Below are 22,422 nucleotides of genomic sequence, written 5' to 3' on the forward strand. Positions count from 1 at the left end.
AGACGGGATATCCATCACCTTGCGATGGATTAACCTGTCCGCCCAGTTCTAAATCAGGCCCCAAGCCTCAGAGGTCCTGAGACATGCAATGTATGTCTAGGTCTGCCTCGTTTTGCCCTCTTTCTCTTTTACCTCTTTCCAGTCCACCACACACTACCTCGTTCCTTCTTACTACATCCCCTTTCTCCCCCCCCCATCATCTTTCCTACTTCAGGTTTCTTCCCATCCCTCACTTTCCTGTGCTCACTCAGCCCTCATACTTTTCCCATACCTGCCACTCTCATTCTAACTTCCCCTCCTCTCCAGTCCGTAGTTAAATTCAACAAATGAATGATATTTGCTCAGTGCTCCAAAACAGGAATTGTTAAAGCAAATGTATCGGTTCCCGTGAATCAAAACAACATTTACAGTCCGGGTGTCCTTCAGCCTTTAGGCTTCTGTGTCGCTTCACTGGAGGAGAAATCTGTGGCTAAAACAGCATTTTTCTCGTGTCCTACAGCACTTAAAGCCAACACTCTACTTACTTGCGGTACGACCAAGACAAAGGGAAAGGAGAGGAACGTGCCACATAGGATACAGGTGTATGGGGAGGGGAGGTGAACAGAAGTAGGTGGGAAAGAATTTAGCAAACACCCCGATGATATAACAGCGGTACTGAGTCTCTCCGTATCTCTGCTGTCATGAGGCCTGAAAATAGGAATTTCTTTATTTTCCCACCGCAACCCTCCAAGGAGACTCTCGCTCATAGTATGCGCCTCTAAATCTACTTGTAAGGGGCAGGATGGACACATGAAAGGATGTGAAATATAGAAATGGGGAGAAATGCTATAAAAAATAACGGAACACTTGGAATTCCATTTTCTTTGCCAACTTTCTCACCTAGGGCTACATAGACATCTTAAGCCAAAATTTGTGCAATAAAACTCACCACTGGTGACACAATTTTGTCAAAGTTTTCTTGCTGGGAAAACACCTAAGATCCAATGGAAGCGACACCCTTGTTTGACACACCATGAAAGAATGTATTATATCAATTCAGCGGCAGAACCTATAGTTTTCAGCACACAAGTGAAATTAGCGATCTAAAATTCCTATTTGGCTCAATTTTTTAACTTTTTTTAATTTTCTTTGAGTCTATACTTCTGCCCCATCATTTATAAAAAAAAAAACACTAGCTGCCACTGTGAACTAAAGGCACCACGCTGTACCGAGACCTTTTCTTGGGATTAAATGTGTCAGTGAATTAAAAGTTGGCCATGGTGGTCACAGGTCCTATTATTAACTGTGAAAGGCACCGGGGTGAACGATCATATTGTAATTTCTTCTAATTCTGTCACGAGATTTTCTGTAATGCCGATATCGACCAAAAGTCACATGATGCCATTTTTTTGTTAATGATATTAGTATAATAATAATTATTAACTCATCGTAGAGCTAGAGGTCTGCAGTTGGGTATCTGCGATGCTCTCAGTCGCCACCGGGAGGCATCAGTACTCCAAGTAACGTACTACGACGAAGGAAGCTTAAGAAATCACTCACAGCGTGAGAAATAGGATCTGGATCCAGAAACCACAGACAGAGGCGGAAACCACATGCAGCCAGAAAACCAGAGACAACACCGGAAGCGCATGAGAGCCCCGGAAACCAGGGGCAACCTCGGAACGTGAAGGGAGGTCCAGCTGCCAGAACCTAGAGGCTGCAAAAACCATGTACACAATAGCTCGAAGTTGCCCCAGAACACACAGAAACTGAAGAAACTGCCGGGCACGCCTTCGTTCTTTGCCGCCAGTCTGCACTTCACAAATATTTGTCTGAAATGCCATGAGTCAGGGTTTCACCAGTCTCTCACAATTCAATAGCAACCGTAAGCCCCGACCGACACTCAAAACACGGGAACAGGCATTCAATTATGCCTCAGAGAGACCAACTGGCAGTTAGGCTTCGGCTCAGTTATAAAAAAAAAAACTGAAAAGAGATATCACGGCAAACGCTCTAGACCCAGCAAAAATAAAGTATTCTAAAGCCAGAATTACGATACTGGAGTAAACTGAATGTGGCTTAGGAACAAGCAGCCAAAGCCGATATATTTATTACGCATGGATGCGTTTGAAAATATAAGGAACAGATATAAAGTTGTCCACGTGTTGGTACACGAAACACACAGTATGCTGACAGAAGCCATCCTCAAATAATGCAATAAGAGAAAGCACAAAGGTAAGGGTGATCAGTATAAGACAGGAAAACAAGACCCCCTGAGACGGCATTGACGGGTTATATTCCAACTAAAGACAAAAACAACACGACTAGAACAAACAACCTGTTTATCCAAGAAGGTACTAGCCCAACTAATGGCTGTATATCACAGGGGGGTAAAAGTAGAAGCCACCAACAATATTTTCAGACTTACTGAGAGCACTTACAACAATGGACGGGAGACACAAAGGACATGTTATTCAAGATCCACACCTACAGCAAAGAATTCTGGGTAATGAGTAGGTTGCTACTGTGGCAAAACAGACTACCTGGACGTGTGCATTCCTCTAAATGGATGGGAAAGTTGGGAGTTCTTGTCGAGAGGATACTGAAAAAGATTCAAAGTCAACGAAATATGTAACTGGCAAAGAGGTGTTCCATAAAATTAACAGCCAGAGGAAGATGCAGTGCTTGAAAACTGATAAAAAAATGATGGACAAGAAAGATGAAACGTTAATGAACAGAATGCAAACATAATCATGAAAGGGCATGTAACGTTAAACAAACATATACATCGGACTAGTAACTGTGGCAATGAGCGTTGCGAGTTGTACAAAACTCAAGAAGAGGGAAGCGAATTCTAACGAACATTTACTACAAAGGAGGAAAAAATGTACTGCCAGTGGTATTGGAATCACAGTCAGAACAGAAAAATATATCTTTACTGAAAGACATGAGGATGTTCGAGAGAGTATAAGTTATGCAAATTCAATGACAGGGATAAATATGTGAAAATACAGACATGAAAAAACAGAACAGGGAACAAACATTTAACCCAGATGGAAGCGTCCTGGCGTTTTGAAAAATGTAAAACAAAAAACAACCACAAGGAAAAGTCTCCTAACAGCTCTAGCCTTCAAGGGGTTGAAGAAGAATCACCAACCGTCAAAGGTGCAGTAGTGGAACTTAATGAAAGGCAAAGTGGAAACCACCGTCCTGCCAAAATTCAGGACTCAAAGGTCTCCCACCATCCCTGGTATGCCAGCAGACTGAGGAGTAACCACTGGCACAAGTTCAACAACAGTCAAAGGAGTATCCACTGGCTGTAGTACAGCTCCAGCCAAAGGACAAGCACAGGCTTCCAGCTCACAGAAACCAATGGACAATCACTCGCACAATCAGTCAAGTGTCAAAGCGGCAACCATTGGTCGTGATTCACCAGCAAAGGACTGCCTTGCCCTTTTAACTACTGACAAACCAGAGTTATTCATAGGTTTTCCTAGCAAAACCGGGGAGGTTGTGGCCTAATAATGGTGTCAAACATGCTTTTGCATGGGACACTACCAGCAATTTAAAAGGCAACCACCAGGCTACCTGCAGACATAGGGGACATGCACGTGACTCATTCCAGGGTTTTCTTACCCCTTCCACCTCCTCCTGACTTCGAACCCGTTCCAGGTCAGATTCCAGGTTGCGCAGCCTCTGGTTTGAGAGTTGCACTAGACGGTGGATGGTGTTGTCCACCTCATTATAGAGACCAAATGCCGAAGCAACATCTGTCCTAAGAAATCAATAGGTAGAAGGTTAAAGTCAATACCAGTTACAACACACCACCCACATCGCAATATCTCACACAGTCTACACCACCAGAGTTCGAGTGATATCATAATATTGTTGAATATTGTCTGACATATCAATCATGTTATTAATACTGTTTACAAAAATATTGCGCCTTTGGAGTTCATAATCCTTAGTGTACGCCCATTGGGACAATTTTTATCCGATATGTAGGACACAATATTGATATCAGCCAATATTTCTCTATATGATATTTAGACATACGACCCCGCAGTTCACACTCTCAATAGGGGGCACCTGTGGCAGTGAGCTATTGGAGGTGTGGGATATTTGTGTTGGTTTATGCTGCATGTGTCAGTGTAGTTGTGTGTGTTGTGTGTGGTGAATCCTTACACACCACATCACCCAGTGACTACACAGCTCTACCAACACTGCTGCCAACACATAATATACACGGTACCACACCAAAAATCACCTGCACAAGACATCTATGAACCGTAATAAAAAAGGCCACACTACCTGCTGCTTCAACGGAGAACATACCATTCACAACTGGCAGGTAACACAACCCACGGCCTGTCCCAATTGCAACACATACAACTACCCTAGCACCAGCACACGCCACCCAAAGAATTCGGAATCCAAACCAAAGGCCCAGTTGCCCACACATCTAATAGCGCGGTGCCACAGATCCACACTTCCTGCAGCCCTCTTTACCAAAGACCATAACACAAGTAGTGCTAGGCTCCCATATCCATTATCAACAATAATCTATTCTTATCAGCGGGCCCACAAGATCCTAATCACACAAACAAGGACCCACACCACTCACATCACGTTACACCATTCACACTTCCCCAAGCTATGCTTTAGCCCACTCATCTAATAGCATAGTGCCACAGATCCACACTTTCTGCAGTCCACTTCACCAACGACCACAACACAAGGAGCGCTAGCCTCCTATATCCATCAACAAGACTATTCTTATCAGTGGGCTCACAAGATCCTAATTACACAAACAAGGACCCACATCACGTTACACTATTCACAGTTCCCCATGCTATTCTTTAACCCACTCTTCTGGCAGTTAGTTTAAGCCACTATGGCCAACACCTCCCGCAACTATATAACCAAGAACACATAAGGCCTACAGCCAATCTGAAGCCTGCACCACGCACATCCAACACCATCCACATCCCATACCATCAAATCCCACACCGCCCAAGTCCACACTATCTGAACTGCACACCAAACATATCCCACAGCTATTAGTCGTACCACCTACAACCTACACCATAAACAGCCATACCATCTGCTGCAGCCATAACTCACACCACCTAAGCCCATACACTCTACAGCCTATAACAGACACAGCCCATACCTCCCACAGCGACCTTTGCACTAAGCACCAATTGTAGGAGGCTGGACTGGCTTGTAGTGAGTACCAAGGGGTACTTACACCTTGCACCAGGCCCAGTTATCCCTTATTAGTGTATAGGGTGTCTAGCAGCATAGGCTGATAGATAATGGTAGCTTAGCAGAGCAGCTTAGGCTGAACTAGGAGACGAGTGAAGCTCCTACAGTACCACTAGTGTCATATGCACAATATCATAAGAAAACACAATACACAGATATACGAAAAATAAAGGTACTTTATTTTTATGACAATATGCCAAAAGTATCTCAGGGAGTACCCTCAGTATGAGGATAGCAAATATACACAAGATATATGTACACAATACCAAAATATGCAGTAATAGTATTAGAAAACAGTGCAAACAATGTATAGTTACAATAGGATGCAATGGGGACACATAGGGATAGGGGCAACACAAACCATATACTCCAAAAGTGGAATGCGAACCACAAATGGACCCCAAACCTATGTGACCTTGTAGAGGGTCGCTGGGACTGTAAGAAAACAGTTAGGGTTAGAAAAATAGCCCACCCCAAGACCCTGAAAAGTGAGTGCAAAGTGCACTAAAGTTCCCCAAAGGACATAGAAGTCGTGATAGGGGAATTCTGCAGGAAAGACACAAACCAGCAATGCAACAACGATGGATTTCCAGTCGAGGGTACCTGTGGAACAAGGGGACCAAGTCCAAAAGTCACAAGCAAGTCGGAGATGGGCAGATGCCCAGGAAATGCCAGCTGTGGATGCAAAGAAGCTGCTACTGGACAGTAGAAGCTGAAGGTTCTGCAGGAAAGACAAGGGCTAGAGACTTCCCCTTTGGAGGATGGATCCCCCACGCCGTGGAGAGTCGTGCAGAAGTGTTTTCCTGAAGAAAGACCGCCAACAAGCCTTGCTAGCTGCAAATCGTGCGGTTAGGGGTTTTGGGTGCTGCTGTGGCCCAGGAGGGACCAGGATGTCACCAATTGCGTCTGGGGACAGAGGGGGCGTCGAGCAAGACAAGGAGCCCTCTCAGAAGCAGGCAGCACCCGCAGAAGTGCCGCAACAGGCACTACGAAGTGGAGTGAAACGGTGCTCACCCGAAGTTGCACAAAGGAGTCCCACGACGCCGGAGGACAACTTAGGAGGTTGTGCAATGCAGGTTAGAGTGCCGTGGACCCAGGCTGGACTGTGCACAAAGGATTTCCGCCGGAAGTGCACGGAGGCTGGAGTAGCTGCAAAAGTCACGGTTCCCAGCAATGCAGTCTGGCGTGGGGAGGCAAGGACTTACCTCCACCAAACTTGGACTGAAGAGTCACTGGACTGTGGGAGTCACTTGGACAGAGTTGCTGGATTCAAGGGACCTCGCTCGTCGTGCTGAGAGGAGACCCAGGGTACCGGTGATGCAGTTCTTTGGTGCCTGTGGTTGCAGGGGGACGATTCCGTCGACCCACAGGAGATTTCTTCGGAGCTTCTAGTGCAGAGAGGAGGCAGACTACCCCCACAGCATGCACCACCAGGAAAGCAGTCGAGAAGGCGGCAGGATCAGCGTTACAGAGTTGCAGTAGTCGTCTTTGCTACTTTGTTGCAGTTTTGCAGGCTTCCAGCGCGGTCAGCAGTCGATTCCTTGGCAGAAGGTGAAAAAAGAGATGCAGAGGAACTCGGATGAGCTCTTGCATTCGTTATCTAAGGAATGCCCAAAGACAGAGACCCTAAATAGCCAGAAAAGAGGGTTTGGCTACTTAGGAGAGAGGATAGGCTAGCAACACCTGAAGGAGCCTATCAAAAGGAGTCTCTGACGTCACCTGCTGGCACTGGCCACTCAGAGCAGTCCAGTGTGCCAGCAGCACCTCTGTTTCCAAGATGGCAGAGGTCTGGAGCACACTGGAGGAGCTCTGGGCACCTCCCAGGGGAAGGTGCAGGTCAGGGGAGTGGTCACTCCCCTTTCCTTTGTCCAGTTTCGCGCCAGAGCAGGGCTGAGGGGTCCCTGAACCGGTGTAGACTGGCTTATGCAGAAATGGGCACCATGTGTGCCCATGAAAGAATTTCCAGAGGCTGGGGAGGCTACTCCTCCCCTGCCTTCACACCATTTTCCAAAGGGAGAGGGTGTAACACCCTCTCTCAGAGGAAGTCCTTTGTTCTGCCATCCTGGGCCAAGCCTGGCTGGACCCCAGGAGGGCAGAAACCTGTCTGAGGGGTTGGCAGCAGCAGCAGCTGCAGTGAAACCCCGAGAAAGGCAGTTTGGCAGTGCCAGGGTCTGTGCTAGAGACCCGTGGGATCATGGGATTGCACCAACAATGCCAGGATGGCATAGAGGGGGCAATTCCATGATCTTAGACATGTTACATGGCCATATTCGGAGTTACCATTGTGAAGCTACATATAGGTAGTGACCTATATGTAGTGCACGCGTGTAATGGTGTCCCCGCACTCACAAAGTCCGGGGAATTTGCCCTGAACAATGTGGGGGCACCTTGGCTAGTGCCAGGGTGCCCACACACTAAGTAACTTAGCACCCAACCTTTACCAGGTAAAGGTTAGACATATAGGTGACTTATAAGTTACTTAAGTGCAGTGTAAAATGGCTGTGAAATAACGTGGACGTTATTTCACTCAGGCTGCAGTGGCATGCCTGTGTAAGAATTGTCAGTGCTCCCTATGGGTGGCAAAAGAAATGCTGCAGCCCATAGGGATCTCCTGGAACCCCAATACCCTGGGTACCTCAGTACCATATACTAGGGAATTATAAGGGTGTTCCAGTAAGCCAATGTAAATTGGTAAAATTGGTCACTAGCCTGTTAGTGACAATTTGAAAGAAATGAGAGAGCATAACCACTGAGGTTCTGGATAGCAGAGCCTCAGTGAGACAGTTAGTCATAACACAGGTAACACATTTAGGCACACTTATGAGCACTGGGGCCCTGGCTGGCAGGGTCCCAGTGACACATACAACTAAAACAACATATATACAGTGAAAAATGGGGGTAACATGCCAGGCAAGATGGTACTTTCCTACACAACCCCCCCCCAAACGAAGGACAATAAGACTAGCCATGACCTGATGAGTCTTCATTGTCTAAGTGGAAATATCTGGAGAGTCCATCTGCATTGGAGTGGGTAGTCCCAGGTCTATGTTCCACTGTATAGTCCATTCCCTGTAGGGATATAGACCACCTCAACAATTTAGGATTTTCACCTTTCATTTGTTTTAGCCAAAGTAGAGGTTTGTGGTCTGTCTGAACAATGAAGTGAGTGCCAAACAGGTATGGCCTCAACTTCTTCAGTGCCCAGACCACAGCAAAGGCCTCCCTCTCAATGGCAGACCAACGCTTTTCTCTAGGGGTCAACCTCCTACTAATAAAAGCAACCGGTTGATCCTGGCCCTCAGAATTAAGTTGTGATAGGACTGCCCCTACTCCTAATTCAGATGCATCAGTTTGGACATAGATGTTTTTAGAGTAACAAGGGCTTTTCAGGACAGGTGCAGAGCACATGGCCTGCTTCAGCTCCTCAAAAGCTTTCTGACAGCTAGCTGTCCACAATACCTTCTTAGGCATTTTCTTGGATGTGAGGTCATTAAGAGGGGCTGCAATGGAGACATAGGGCCTGATTCTAACTTTGGAGGACGGTGTTAAACCGTCCCAAAAGTGGCGGATATACCACCTACCGTATTACGAGTCCATTATATCCTATGGAACTCGTAATAAGGTAGGTGGTATATCCGCCACTTTTGGGACGGTTTAACACCGTCCTCCAAAGTTAGAATGAGGCCCATAGTTCTTAATGAACCTCCTGTAATACCCAGTGAGGCCTAAAAAGGCTCTCACCTGGGTCTGAGTAGTAGGGGGAACCCAATCTATAATAGTTTGGATTTTCCCCTGAAGTGGTGCAATCTGGTCTCCACCAACCAGGTGTCCCAGATAAACCACCTTCCCCTGCCCTATCTGGCACTTTGAAGCCTTGATAGTGAGGCCTGCCTTTTGCAGGGCCTCCAAAACTTTCCATAGGTGGACCAGGTGATCATCCCAACTGGAGCTAAAGACAGCTATATCGTCCAGATATGCTGCACTAAAAGCTTCCAGCCCTTGCAGGACTGTATTCACCAACCTCTGAAAAGTGGCAGGTGCATTTTTCAATCCAAAAGGCATTACTGTGAATTGGTAATGGCCTCCAATGGTTGAAAATGCAGTTTTTGCTTTAGCATCTTCTGATAATTTGATCTGCCAATACCCTGCAGTCAAGTCAAAAGTGCTTAGATACTTGGCAGATGCCAGTGTATCTATGAGCTCATCTGCCCTGGGTATAGGGTGAGCATCAGTTTTGGTTACCTGGTTCAGACCTCTGTAGTCTACACAAAACCGCATTTCCTTCTTTCCATCCTTGGAATGAGGTTTTGGTACAAGTACCACAGGAGAAGCCCATGGACTTTCAGACTGCTCAACCACTCCCAGTTCTAACATTTTCTGCACCTCATGCTTTATGCAGTCTCTGACATGGTCAGGCTGCCTATAGATTTTACTTTTGACAGGCAAGCTGTCTCCAGTATCTATAGTGTGCTCACACCAAGAAGTGGTACCTGGCACAGTAGAGAAGAGTTCAGAAAACTGACCCAGGAGATTTAAGCAATGGTCTCTCTGCTCAGCAGTAAGACAATCAGCCAAAACTACACCTTCCACTAGAGCATCTTGTTCTGTGGAAGAGAAGAGATCAGGGAGAAGGTCACTCTCTTCTTCCTGTCCCTCAACAGTTGCCATGAGCAGGGTGAGATCAGCCCTGTCATAGTAGGGTTTCAGGCGATTGACATGGAGCACCCTAAGGGGACTCCTGGCAGTGCCTATGTCAACTAAGTAGGTGACTTCACCCTTTTTCTCAACAATTGTGTGGGGTCCACTCCATTTATCTTGGAGTGCTCTTGGGGCCACAGGCTCCAAGACCCACACTTTCTGCCCTGGTTGGTACTGAACCAAAACCGCCTTCTGGTCATGCCATTGCTTTTGGAGCTCTTGGCTGGCCTGAAGGCTTTTACTGGCCTTTTTCATGTACTCAGCCATCCTTGATCTGAGGCCAAGTACATAGTCCACTATGTCTTGCTTTGGAGCTTTTAAAGGTTGTTCCCAACCCTCCTTAACAAGTGTTAGAGGACCTCTTACTGGGTGTCCAAAGAGGAGTTCAAAGGGGCTGAAGCCCACTCCTTTCTGGGGTACATCCCTGTAAGCAAAAAGGAGGCATGGTAAAAGGATATACCATCTCCTGTGGAGTTTTTCAGGGAGTCCCATAATCATGCCTTTGAGAGTTTTGTTAAATCTCTCCACCAGTCCATTTGTTTGTGGATGATAGGGTGTAGTGAACTTGTATGTCACACCACACTCCTTCCACATGGCCTTTAAGTAAGCAGACATGAAATTGTTTCCCCTGTCTGATACCACCTCTTTTGGGAAGCCCACCCTGGAAAATATTCCCAGGAGGGCCTTTGCCACTGCAGGTGCTGTAGTGGTCCTTAGAGGAATTGCTTCAGGATATCTGGTGGCATGGTCCACTACCACCAAGATAAACCTATTGCCTGAAGCAGTAGGAGGGTCAAGGGGGCCAACTATGTCAACCCCTACCCTTTCAAAGGGAACCCCAACCACAGGCAGTGGGATAAGGGGTGCCTTTGGAGTGCCACCTGTCTTGCCACTGGCTTGACAGGTTTCACAGGACTTGCAAAATTCTTTTGTGTCCTCTGACATTCTAGGCCAATGAAACAAGGGAACAAGTCTGTCCCAAGTTTTCATTTGTCCCAAATGTCCAGCTAGGGGAATGTCATGGGCTAGAGTTAGGAGGAACTTTCTGTACTCCTGAGGAGTCACTAACCTCCTGGCAGTTCCAGGTTTAGGATCCCTTGCTTCAGTGTACAAGAGGTTGTCCTCCCAGTAAACTCTGTGAGAGTCACTGACATCCCCATTAGCTTGTTTGACAGCTTGCTGTCTTAGACCCTCTAGTGTGGGACAGGTTTGCTGTGCCACACTCAGCTCCTCCCTGGCAGGCCCCCCTTCACCCAAAAGCTCAGCAGTGTCTGCTTCCAGCTCCTCTGGTGTAGGTTCTGCACATGGTGGAAATTCTTCTTCCTCAGAAGTAGAATCCACTGTAGAGGGAGGGATAGTAGGTAGTGCTTTACTTCTACTAGCCCTAGCTTTAGGGAGCACTTGGTCCATTGTTCCAGGATCCAAGTTACCCTGTCCTTTTTGCTTTTTGGCCTGAGCCCTGGTTAAAGCAAAAATATGCCCTGGGATGCCCAGCATTGCTGCATGGGCCTCCAACTCCACATCTAACCAAGCTGATGTCTCCAAATTATTTCCTAGTAGACAGTCTACAGGTAAATCTGAGGCTACCACAACTTTCTTTGGACCAGTAACCCCCCCCCCCAGTTGAGATTTATAACAGCCATGGGGTGGCTAAGTGTGTTGTTGTGAGCATCGGTTACTTGGTACTGGTGACCAAGTAGGTGTTGTTCAGGGTGGACCAGTTTCTCTATTACCATAGTAACACTGGCACCAGTGTCCCTGTAGGCCTGAACCTCAACACCATTTATTAGGGGTAGCTGCTTGTACTTATCCATGTTAAGGGGACAAGCAACTAAGGTGGCTAAATCAATAGCCCCCTCAGAGACTAACACAGCCTCTGTGGTCTCCCTAACAAGACCAACCCCAACTAAGTTACCAAAAGTGAGCCCAGCTACTCCCTTGGATCGGCTATTAGTAGGTTTGCTCCCACCACCACTGCTATTAGTAGGGACACTAGGTGTAGCAGTAGGGGCTGTAGTGGTAGGAGGCTTGGTGCTTTTCTTTGGACAACTGGGATCTGTTGTCCAATGGCCTTTTATTTTACATAAATAGCACCATGGTTTCTTTTCTTTCTTTTGATTAGAAGAGGATTTGGACCCACCACCCCCACCAGAGTGTTTTTGTGGGCCTGATGAAGACTCATTTTTAGATTTGTCCCCACCCTTGTCAGAAGACTTACCATCCTTCTTCTTATTGCCATCTTTGTCACCCCCTGTATGAACTTTTCTGTTCACCCTTGTTCTGACCCATTTGTCTGCCTTCTTTCCCAATTCTTGGGGAGAGGTCAGATCAGAGTCTACCAGGTACTGGTGCAACAAATCAGACACACAATTATTAAGAATATGCTCTCTCAGGATCAAGTTATACAGGCTTTCATAATCAGTAACTTTACTGCCATGTAACCACCCCTCCAAGGGCTTCACTGAATGGTCAACAAAATCAACCCAGTCTTGTGAAGACTCCTTTTTGGTCTCTCTGAACTTCATCCTGTACTGTTCAGTGGTTAAGCCATAACCATCCAGGAGTGCATTCTTAAGAACTGCAACATTATTGGCATCACTTTCTTTTACAGTAAGGAGCCTATCCCTACCCTTTCCACTAAATGATAGCCATAGGATAGCAGCCCACTGCCTTTGAGGGACATCCTGTACAACACAGGCCCTCTCAAGTGCAGCAAACCACTTGTTAATGTCATCCCCCTCCTTATAAGGGGGAACTATCTTGTGCAGATTCCTAGAATCATGCTCTTTTGCAGGATGACTATGGGGAATACTGCTGCTGCCACCATGGGTTTCTAAACCCAATTTCTGTCTTTCCCTTTCCACTTCTAAGGACTGTCTATCCAAATCCAGCTGTTGCTTCTTGAGCTTCAGTCTGGTTTGTTCCACTCTCAATCTATTGAGCTCCCTTTATAACAATCTGTCATCAGGGTGGGTGGGTGGGACATTCCTTGAAACAGAAGTATGGTGAGAATGTACAGAAGGAGAACCATCCCTTACAGAGGGCATCCTAACAGCTTGGTTAACAGAAACATCACTTCTACTATGATGTGAAGGAATACTCTTGCTATGATGTGAGACAACACTATCAGTATGGTGTGACTCTACATCAGTACCAACTATGCTAGGCTGTCTTGTAATGGGCAGGCTAGGAAGTTTCTTTCCTGACTCTTTTTCTAGGGGTGTCCCTGGATCAGATTGTGAACCATTAGCTACTTTTTCAACAGATGGGGCACCTCTAGCCTTATCCTGTTCTATAAGCATGTTAACCAATAGTTCTCTGAGGGGATTCTTCCCTACACTTAAACCTCTTTCTATGCAGAGACTCCTTGCTCCTTTCCAGCTAAGGTGATCATAAGCAAGTTTGGACAGATCAACAGTTTGGCCTGTGCCAGACATTTTAGAAAGTGTTTTAGTGACAGAAAAAAGAAAAAAAGTTTGTCAGAACTTTTAGAAAGACAGGGGAAAAAAACTTTAAAAACTTTTAAAGAACTTTTTGAAAGTTTAGAAGTACTTTTCAGCACTTTAGAAAAGAAGTGAGAAAAGAAATGCAAACCTTTTTGGTTAGGTGTACATACACTGAACTTGTTTTGTATATTTTTCTCTTATGAAAAGTACAATGACAAAAGTGGTAAGTAGTTGCAAAGGACTTATCCCACCGCTGCACAACCAATGTAGGAGGCTGGACTGGCTTGTAGTGAGTACCAAGGGGTACTTACACCTTACACCAGGCCCAGTTATCCCTTATTAGTGTATAGGGTGTCTAGCAGCATAGGCTGATACATAATGGTAGCTTAGCAGAGCAGCTTAGGCTGAACTAGGAGACGAGTGAAGCTCCTACAGTACCACTAGTGTCATATGCACAATATCATAAGAAAACACAATACACAGATATACTAAAAATAAAGGTACTTTATTTTTATGACAATATGCCAAAAGTATCTCAGGGAGCACCCTCAGTATGAGGATAGCAAATATACACAAGATATATGTACACAATACCAAAATATGCAGTAATAGTATTAGAAAACAGTGCAAACAATGTATAGTTACAATAGGATGCAATGGGGACACATAGGGATAGGGGCAACACAAACCATATACTCCAAAAGTGGAATACGAACCACAAATGGACCCCAAACCTATGTGACCTTGTAGAGGGTCGCTGGGACTGTAAGAAAACAGTTAGGGTTAGAAAAATAGCCCACCCCAAGACCCTGAAAAGTGAGTGCAAAGTGCACTAAAGTTCCCCAAAGGACATAGAAGTCGTGATAGGGGAATTCTGCAGGAAAGACACAAACCAGCAATGTAACAACGATGGATTTCCAGTCGAGGGTACCTGTGGAACAAGGGGACCAAGTCCAAAAGTCACAAGCAAGTCGGAGATGGGCAGATGCCCAGGAAATGCCAGCTGTGGATGCAAAGAAGCTGCTACTGGACAGTAGAAGCTGAAGGTTCTGCAGGAACGACAAGGGCTAGAGACTTCCCCTTTGGAGGATGGATCCCCCACGCCGTGGAGAGTCGTGCAGAAGTGTTTTCCTGAAGAAAGACCGCCAACAAGCCTTGCTAGCTGCAAATCGTGCGGTTAGGGTTTTTGGGTGCTGCTGTGGCCCAGGAGGGACCAGGATGTCGCCAATTGCGTCTGGGGACAGAGGGGGCGTCGAGCAAGACAAGGAGCCCTCTCAGAAGCAGGCAGCACCCGCAGAAGTGCCGCAACAGGCACTACGAAGTGGAGTGAAACGGTGCTCACCCGAAGTTGCACAAAGAAGTCCCACGCCGCCGGAGGACAACTTAGGAGGTCGTGCAATGCAGGTTAGAGTGCCGTGGACCTAGGCTGGACTGTGCACAAAGGATTTCCGCCGGAAGTGCACAGAGGCCAGAGTACCTGCAAAAGTTGCGGTTCCCAGCAATGCAGTCTGGCGTGGGGAGGCAAGGACTTACCTCCACCAAACTTGGACTGAAGAGTCACTGGACTGTGGGAGTCACTTGGACAGAGTTGCTGGATATAAGGGACCTCGCTCGTCGTGCTGAGAGGAGACCCAGGGTACCGGTGATGCAGTTCTTTGGTGCCTGCGGTTGCAGAGGGACGATTCCTTCGACCCACAGGAGATTTCTTTGGAGCTTCTAGTGCAGAGAGGAGGCAGACTACCCCCACAGCATGCACCACCAGGAAAGCAGTCGAGAAGGCGGCAGGATCAGCGTTACAGAGTTGCAGTAGTCGTCTTTGCTACTTTGCTACAGTTTTGCAGGCTTCCAGCGCGGTCAGCAGTCGATTCCTTTGTCAGAAGGTGAAGAGAGAGATGCAGAGGAACTCGGATGAGCTCTTGCATTCGTTATCTAAGGAATCCCCAAAGACAGAGACCCTAAATAGCCAGAAAAGAGGGTTTGGCTACTTAGGAGAGAGGATAGGCTAGCAACACCTGAATGAGCCTATCAAAAGGAGACTCTGACATCACCTGCTGGCACTGGCCACTCAGAGCAGTCCAGTGTGCCAGCAGCACCTCTGTTTCCAAGATGGCAGAGGTCTGGAGCACACTGGAGGAGCTCTGGGCACCTCCCAGGGGAGGTGCAGGTCAGGGGAGTGGTCACTCCCCTTTCCTTTGTCCAGTTTCGCGCCAGAGCAGGGCTGCGGGGTCCCTGAACCGGTGTAGACTGGCTTATGCAGAAATGGGCACCATGTGTGCCCATGAAAGCATTTCCAGAGGCTGGGGGAGGCTACTCCTCCCCTGCCTTCACACCATTTTCCAAAGGGAGAGGGTGTAACACCCTCTCTCAGAGGAAGTCCTTTGTTCTGCCATCCTGGGCCAAGCCTGGCTGGACCCCAGGAGGGCAGAAACCTGTCTGAGGGGTTGGCAGCAGCAGCAGCTGCAGTGAAACCCCGGGAAAGGCAGTTTGGCAGTGCCAGGGTCTGTGCTAGAGACCCGTGGGATCATGGGATTGCACCAACAATGCCAGGATGGCATAGAGGGGGCAATTCCATGATCTTAGACATGTTACATGGCCATATTCGGAGTTACCATTGTGAAGCTACATATAGGTAGTGACCTATATGTAGTGCACGCGTGTAATGGTGTCCCCGCACTCACAAAGTCCGGGGAATTTGCCCTGAACAATATGGGGGCACCTTGGCTAGTGCCAGGGTGCCCACACACTAAGTAACTTAGCACCCAACCTTTACCAGGTAAAGGTTAGACATATAGGTGACTTATAAGTTACTTAAGTGCAGTGTAAAATGGCTGTGAAATAACGTGGACGTTATTTCACTCAGGCTGCAGTGGCAGGCCTGTGTAAGAATTGTCAGAGCTCCCTATGGGTGGCAAAATAAATGCTGCAGCCCATAGGGATCTCCTGGAACCCCAATACCCTGGGTACCTCAGTACCATATACTAGGGAATTATAAGGGTGTTCCAGTAAGCCAATGTAAATTGGTAAAGTTGGTCACTAGCCTGTTAGTGACAATTTGAAAGAAATGAGAGAGCATAACCACTGAGGTTCTGGATAGCAGAGCCTCAGTGAGACAGTTAGTCATAACACAGGTAACACATTTAGGCACACTTATGAGCACTGGGGCCCTGGCTGGCAGGGTCCCAGTGACACATACAACTAAAACAACATATATTCAGTGAAAAATGGGGGTAACATGCCAGGCAAGATGGTACTTTCCTACACCAATATAGTCTCTTCTGTGTGGAGAAGGGGTTAGGATGATGTAAGGTTTCACTTCAACCTGGTTTCAGGGCAGGGATTTTTCCTTTTGCCCACTTTATGAAAACTGGGCTACAATCCATCATATATGGAGAGATAGGGGCTCTTAGGTTAAGAAAATTGATAATGAGAATGGATGATTGAGGAAGGCATTTCTTGATATGATCTCATCAGTGGGATAGCATTGCACTGATTAGAACTACTGCGTTCAAAATTGTCAAAATTTGAGCAGAGTGAGAAAGAAAGGCGGCAGGACCCATTCCCTTTATATTATACATTAAGCCAGAACAGGGGATGTCATTGTAGGGGAATCTGAAAAGCAGAAATTGTACATTAACAGATGGAATGGCCTTTTCTCCACTATATTTTCTATCTTTTGATGAAAAAGAAAATACCTTTCTTATCCTACAACCCTGCATCATTGGTTCTTTTGTGACTTTACCTGTATTTTTTGGGTGGTTGGACTTTACCTTCAGACAAAGATACTGATAATGATGTTGGGCATTTTAACTAGATTTGTCAATTAATTAAATGGTTTTAGACAGGGATGAACATGATAACTTGGAGGTACCTCAGAGGGGAAACGCCCTGAAGGCCGACTCCGCAACAAGGAAGTCGTGGCCAACGAAAGTGGAACTACGCTTTCCTTAACCACGACTTCGTTGTTTTGTGCTTTAACCACGCATGTGCTGAACAACGCACATGCGTGGTTAAGGCACAAACAAGGGAGTCGGCTGACGAGGACGAGACGACGACTCCGGTAGGTGGGGTGGGGGGGTCGGGGTATTTTCAGTTTTAGGGGCGGGGTGGGGGGTTCGGAGTTTTAGGGGCGTGGGTGGGGGTTGGGGTATTTTCAGTTTTAGGGGCGGGCGGTGTGGGGTCGGGGTTTTAGTTTTAGGGGCGGGGTGGGGGGTCAGGGTATTTTCAGTTTTAGGGGCGGGGTGGGGGTCAGGGTTTCAGTTTTAGGGGTGAGGTGGGGGGTCGGGTTTTAGTTTTAGGGGCGGGGTTCGGGGTATTTTCAGTTTTAGGGTTGGGGGGTCGGGGTTTTAGGGGCGGGGTGGGGGTCGGGGTATTTTCAGTTTTAGGGTCGGGTTTTAGTTTTAGGGGCGGGGGTGGGGGTCGGGGTATTTTCAGTTTTAGGGGAGGGCGTGGGGGGGTCGGGGTTTTAGGGGCGGGGTCGGGGTATTTTCAGTTTTAGGGGCAGGGTGGGGGGGGTCGGAGTTTTAGTTTTAGGGGCAGGGGTGGGGGTCGGGGTATTTTCAGTTTTAGGGGCGGGGGTGGGGGGTCAGGTTTTCGTTTTAGGGGCGGGGATTGGGGTATTTTCAGTTTTAGGGGCGGGGTGTGGGGGTCGGGGTTTTAGGGGCGGGGTGGGGGGTCGGGGTATTTTCCGTTTTAGGGAAAGGGGTGGGGGTCAGGGTATTTTCAGGTTTAGGGGCGGGGTAGGGGGTTGGGGTTTTAGTTGCAGGGGTAGGGGTAGAGGGTTGGGGTATTTTCCGTTTTAGGGGTGGGGTAGGGGGTCGGGGTTTTAGTTTTAGGGGCGGGGTTCGGGGTATTTTCAGTTTTAGGGAAAGGGGTGGGGGTCAGGGTATTTTCAGGTTTAGGGGCGGGGTAGGGGGTTGGGGTTTTAGTTTTAGGGGCAGGGGTAGAGGGTTGGGGTATTTTCCGTTTTAGGGGCGGGGTAGGGGGTCGGGGTTTTAGTTTTAGGGGCGGGGTTTGGGGTATTTTCAGTTTTAGGGGTGGGGGTCAGGGTTTTAGTTTTAGGGGCGGGGGGTCGGGGTATTTTCAGTTTTAGGTGAGGGTGTGGGGGGGGGTCGGGGTTTTAGTTTTAGGGGCGGGTCGGGGTATTTTCAGTTTTAGGGGTGGGGTGGGGGGTAGGAGTTTTAGTTTTAGGGGCAGTGGTGGGGGTCGGGATATTTTCAGTTTTAGGGGCGGGGGGTCGGGGTTTTAGTTTTAGGGGCGGGGTTGGGGTATTTTCAGTTTTAGGGGTGGGGGGTTGGGGTTTTAGTTTAAGGGGCGGGGTGGGGGGTTGGGGGTTTAGGTGCAGAGTGGGGGGCTCGGAGTAGTTTTAGGGGTGGGGGTTGGGGTACTTTAGATTTCAGGGATGGGGTGGGGGTTGGAGTCGGCTGACGAGGACAAGGCGACAACTCAGGTAAGTGGGGTGGGGGGGCGGGGTATTTTCAGTTTTAGGGGTGGGGGGGTCGGGGTTTTAGGGGCGTGGAAGGGGGTCGGGTATTTTCAGTTTTAGGGGCGGGCGGGGGAGTCGGGGTTTTAGGGGTGGGGGTATTTTCAGTTTTAGGGGCGGGGTGGGGGGGGTCGGGGTTTTAGTTTTAGGGGTGGGGGTCGGGGTATTTTCAGTTTTCAGGGGTGGGGGTCGGGGTTTTAGTTTTAGGGGCGGCTTGGGGTTCGGGTATTTTCAGTTTTAGGGGTGGGGTTTTAGTTTTAGGGGCGGGGTGGGGGTCGGGGTATTTTCAGTTTTAGGGGCGGGGCGGGTGTGGGGGGTCAGGGTTTTAGTTTTAGGGGCGGGTGGGGGTATTTTCAGTTTTAGGGGCGGGTCGGGGTTTTAGGGGCAGGGGTGGGGGTCGGGGTATTTTCAGTTTTAGGGGCGGGGCGGGTGTGGGGGGTCAGGGTTTTAGTTTTAGGGGCGGGTGGGGGTATTTTCAGTTTTAGGGGCGGGTCGGGGTTTTAGTTTTAGGGGCAGGGGTCGGGGTATTTTCAGTTTTAGGGCCGGGGGTGGGGGGGTCGGGGTTTTAGTTTTATGGGCGGGGGACCGGGGTATTTTCCGTTGTAGGGGCGGGGTGGGGGTTTGGGGTTTTAGTTTTAGTGGCGGGGTGGGGGTGAAGGTTTTTTCAGTTTTAGGGGCGGGGGTTGGGGTTTTAGTTTTAGGGGCAGGGGTGGCGGGCGGGGTATTTTCCGTTTTAGGTGTGGGGGTAGGGGGTTTGGGTTTTACTTTTAGGGCGGGGTGGGGGGTTGGGGTATTTTCAGTTTTAGGGGCGGGGGTGGGGTTTGGGGATGTTTTAGGGGTGGGGGTTGTGGTAGTTTAGGTTTTAGGCATGGGGTGGGGGTTGGGGTTGTTTTAGGGGTGGGGGTGGTTTTAGGGGTGGGTTGGGGGGGTCGGGTAATTTTGAGGGCGGGGTGGGGGTTGGAGGGGTTTAGGTTTAGGGGCAGGGTGGGGGGCTCGGAGTAGTTTTAGGGGTGGGGGTTGGGGTACTTTAGGTTTCAGGGATGGGGTGGGGGTTGTTTTAGGTTTTGGGGGTAGGGTGGGGGTCGCAGTAATTTTAGGGAGGAGGTGGGGGTTGGGGTAGTTTTGTGGGCAAGGGTGGTGGGTTGGTGTGGTTTTAGCGGGGTGGGGGGTCGCGGTAATTTTTTAGGGGTGGGGGTGGGGGGATCAGGAGGGACGCATGCAGGAACAATGCATGCCTATCACTAATGCCTTTACCAGGAATGCCTTTAAAAAGAAAAATCGTTGTTAAGGCATTCGTGGTAAAGGCATTCGTGGTAACAACAAGGTCGTTGTTCCGACCTCGTTGTTCAGGCATTCGTTGTTCCGGCAGGCGTCGTTCCAACATACATTCACCTCAGAGTGGTTGGTGGGTTGGTGAATGATAATTATTTATCAACAGTGAAGGAGTCTAACGATGCCCATAGATGGAGAGACAGGCTATGTGAGATAGGCTTTGGGCTGTACCTGTTAGATGGCTGACACTGGTCCTGCTTTTGTTTCATTTTGATGACAGAACCTTTAGACTGGTACAGGTACAAAACATAAGCTACAACACCCAAAGACCACACCTGTCAGAAACGAAACCACTACAGCCTACAATACCAGAACCTACTTCCCCAGAGCAGACACCACTTACACCACCACCAGCCCAGCTTTACACATCCCACAACATTCGGCCCCTACCACTGCCACTACAGTACACAGCCAAGACGCCAACTGCACTTGAAGCCCTCACCACTCAGGACACGTACTACTGACAACGCACATCACCTAGAAACCATAACACTCAAAAACACACTGAGCACTCGCAAAACTAGGACTCACACATCCTAGAACTGCAGTGTCATCAACAGCCAAACTGCATCCACAGCACACACCAGGAAGAGTCCACACTGGAAACTGCTTCGCCCATAACCCTTACCACCAAATTGCTCATATGGCCAATGGCCTACACCTTCCTGGGTAATCACCACAGTCAGCCTTTACTACACAGACCATATGGCTGTGAGCATACCTCATCCACAAGCCACACCACTTGCAGAAATGCTTTTTCCACTACTATGTGCCCCCGTCAATTTACAAGATGGAACAGCAAGGGGAAAATGCTCCCACGGTCCTCTCCTGATCCTAGGGTTGTCCTAACCTGTGGTTGCAGGATTTCTGCAGTCGGGCGATAAGTGATCCTCCATTCCTCTGCAGCTCAGATAGCCGCCCATCTGACAGCACCTTCATCATTGTCTCCTGTTGCTGTGAGATCAGGGTCTGTATTTCCTGTGAGAGAAGGGATCGTCACTATCAGACAGTGTATCTACTTCTCACAAGTAGGAGTCTCTCCATCAGACTCTCACCACAGGAATTCTGTGGTTATTGGGACAGTAGTATTTGCTCACATGTCTAGTAACTCATGTTAATTCTCTATACATGGGTAGGGTTATGTGACTAGGTTTGACTTGAACAGTCCTGATTTGGGCTGATCTATTGCAGTCGAAGTGTGAGCCTGACTGAAATACCTAGTTTGCGTTTGGGTGAAGTTGAACAACTGCGCATTGAGGACTAGTATGTGTTCATGTCAGGGAGACTGTTTGGGTCATAGAGAACACCAACCCCAGTAAAGCCTATTCCGTGTTCCAGTTTCTAGAAACATTGAAATAGAGTTGCTGGAAGTCTGGGTTGAACCAAACATGTCAAAGTTGCCCAATATGGGGGTATATGAATTGGCAATATCTCCCTCATATGTCACAGTGAAGGGCCATTTGCCATATTGGGGCATTTGGAAGGAGGGATAAAGCTGTCAGCTTGCACCTTATCATCTGAAGGGGAACAGGTGGAAAGATGTCTGTCTGTTGTGTGCTTGGAAGTCATTCCCTTGAAGGTTTCCGGTGCAATCATTGACATTAGGAATATAGTCAGAGGGATGGATGGGTCCTCTTACCTGACTGGTTCCGGCTGAGGTCTCCAGCTGCAAGTCTTCAATAACATCTAACAGGGACTGCAGGACCTCCAAGCAGAGCTGAGACAGCGAGTCTAGCGTCTAGAGGAGCACGGAGACAGAACAAGAGGTGGCGAATGCAAGGGAAGAGGGGGAGGGATGTTCAAGTGCAGTGGGAGACAGAGGATGGGTGTTGAGACACAAGACAGAAAGGTGCAAGGGATGAATGGAAATAAAGCAGGGACAGGAGGAGGTAGTTCGGAGAGAGCAAGGGCGGGTGAAAGAATAGATAACATATACATTAGTAAAGTCACTAAGACCTCTGCTATTTAGATGCAACACAGAATGTGTGACTGTGTGTGGTCTGTGTACAGTGTTTCACTGTTTTTGTTCCTGTAGATGTACATGATGACGACCTCTGTCTGGGAGACTCATCTAAATGTTAAGATATGCACTTGTGGCATGCACTTGTGGTGGTGTGCAGTGTATTTCTGTAGTCATCTCGGGGACTGATGTAGGGTGACTGTCACTGCACCCCCTTCAAACAGAAGCCTGGAGCCCCTCAGCTTCCACTCTCGATGTGT

The 22,422-nt window shown here is 48.2% G+C and overlaps 1 protein-coding gene and 1 long non-coding RNA gene across 4 annotated transcripts in view; one reads left to right on the forward strand and one right to left on the reverse strand.

Annotated features, from left to right (window-relative positions):
• Positions 1–22,422, reverse strand: part of ARHGEF40 (Rho guanine nucleotide exchange factor 40) — a 309,810-nt gene that overhangs the window by 155,314 nt on the left and 132,074 nt on the right. For all 3 annotated transcript variants that reach the window (XM_069239054.1, XM_069239053.1, XM_069239052.1), the window contains exons 9-11: positions 21,842–21,940; positions 21,053–21,180; positions 3,616–3,754 (exon numbers count right to left, since the gene is read on the reverse strand). In XM_069239054.1, coding sequence (XP_069095155.1) covers positions 3,616–3,754; positions 21,053–21,180; positions 21,842–21,940 — 366 coding nt within the window. The remainder of the gene's footprint in view (positions 1–3,615; positions 3,755–21,052; positions 21,181–21,841; positions 21,941–22,422) is intronic.
• Positions 1–22,422, forward strand: part of LOC138300126 (uncharacterized) — a 204,260-nt gene that overhangs the window by 81,532 nt on the left and 100,306 nt on the right. The gene's annotated exons all lie outside the window — the stretch shown is intronic.

This window comes from Pleurodeles waltl, chromosome 6, assembly GCF_031143425.1.
Source record: "Pleurodeles waltl isolate 20211129_DDA chromosome 6, aPleWal1.hap1.20221129, whole genome shotgun sequence".
NCBI lineage: Eukaryota > Metazoa > Chordata > Amphibia > Caudata > Salamandridae > Pleurodeles > Pleurodeles waltl.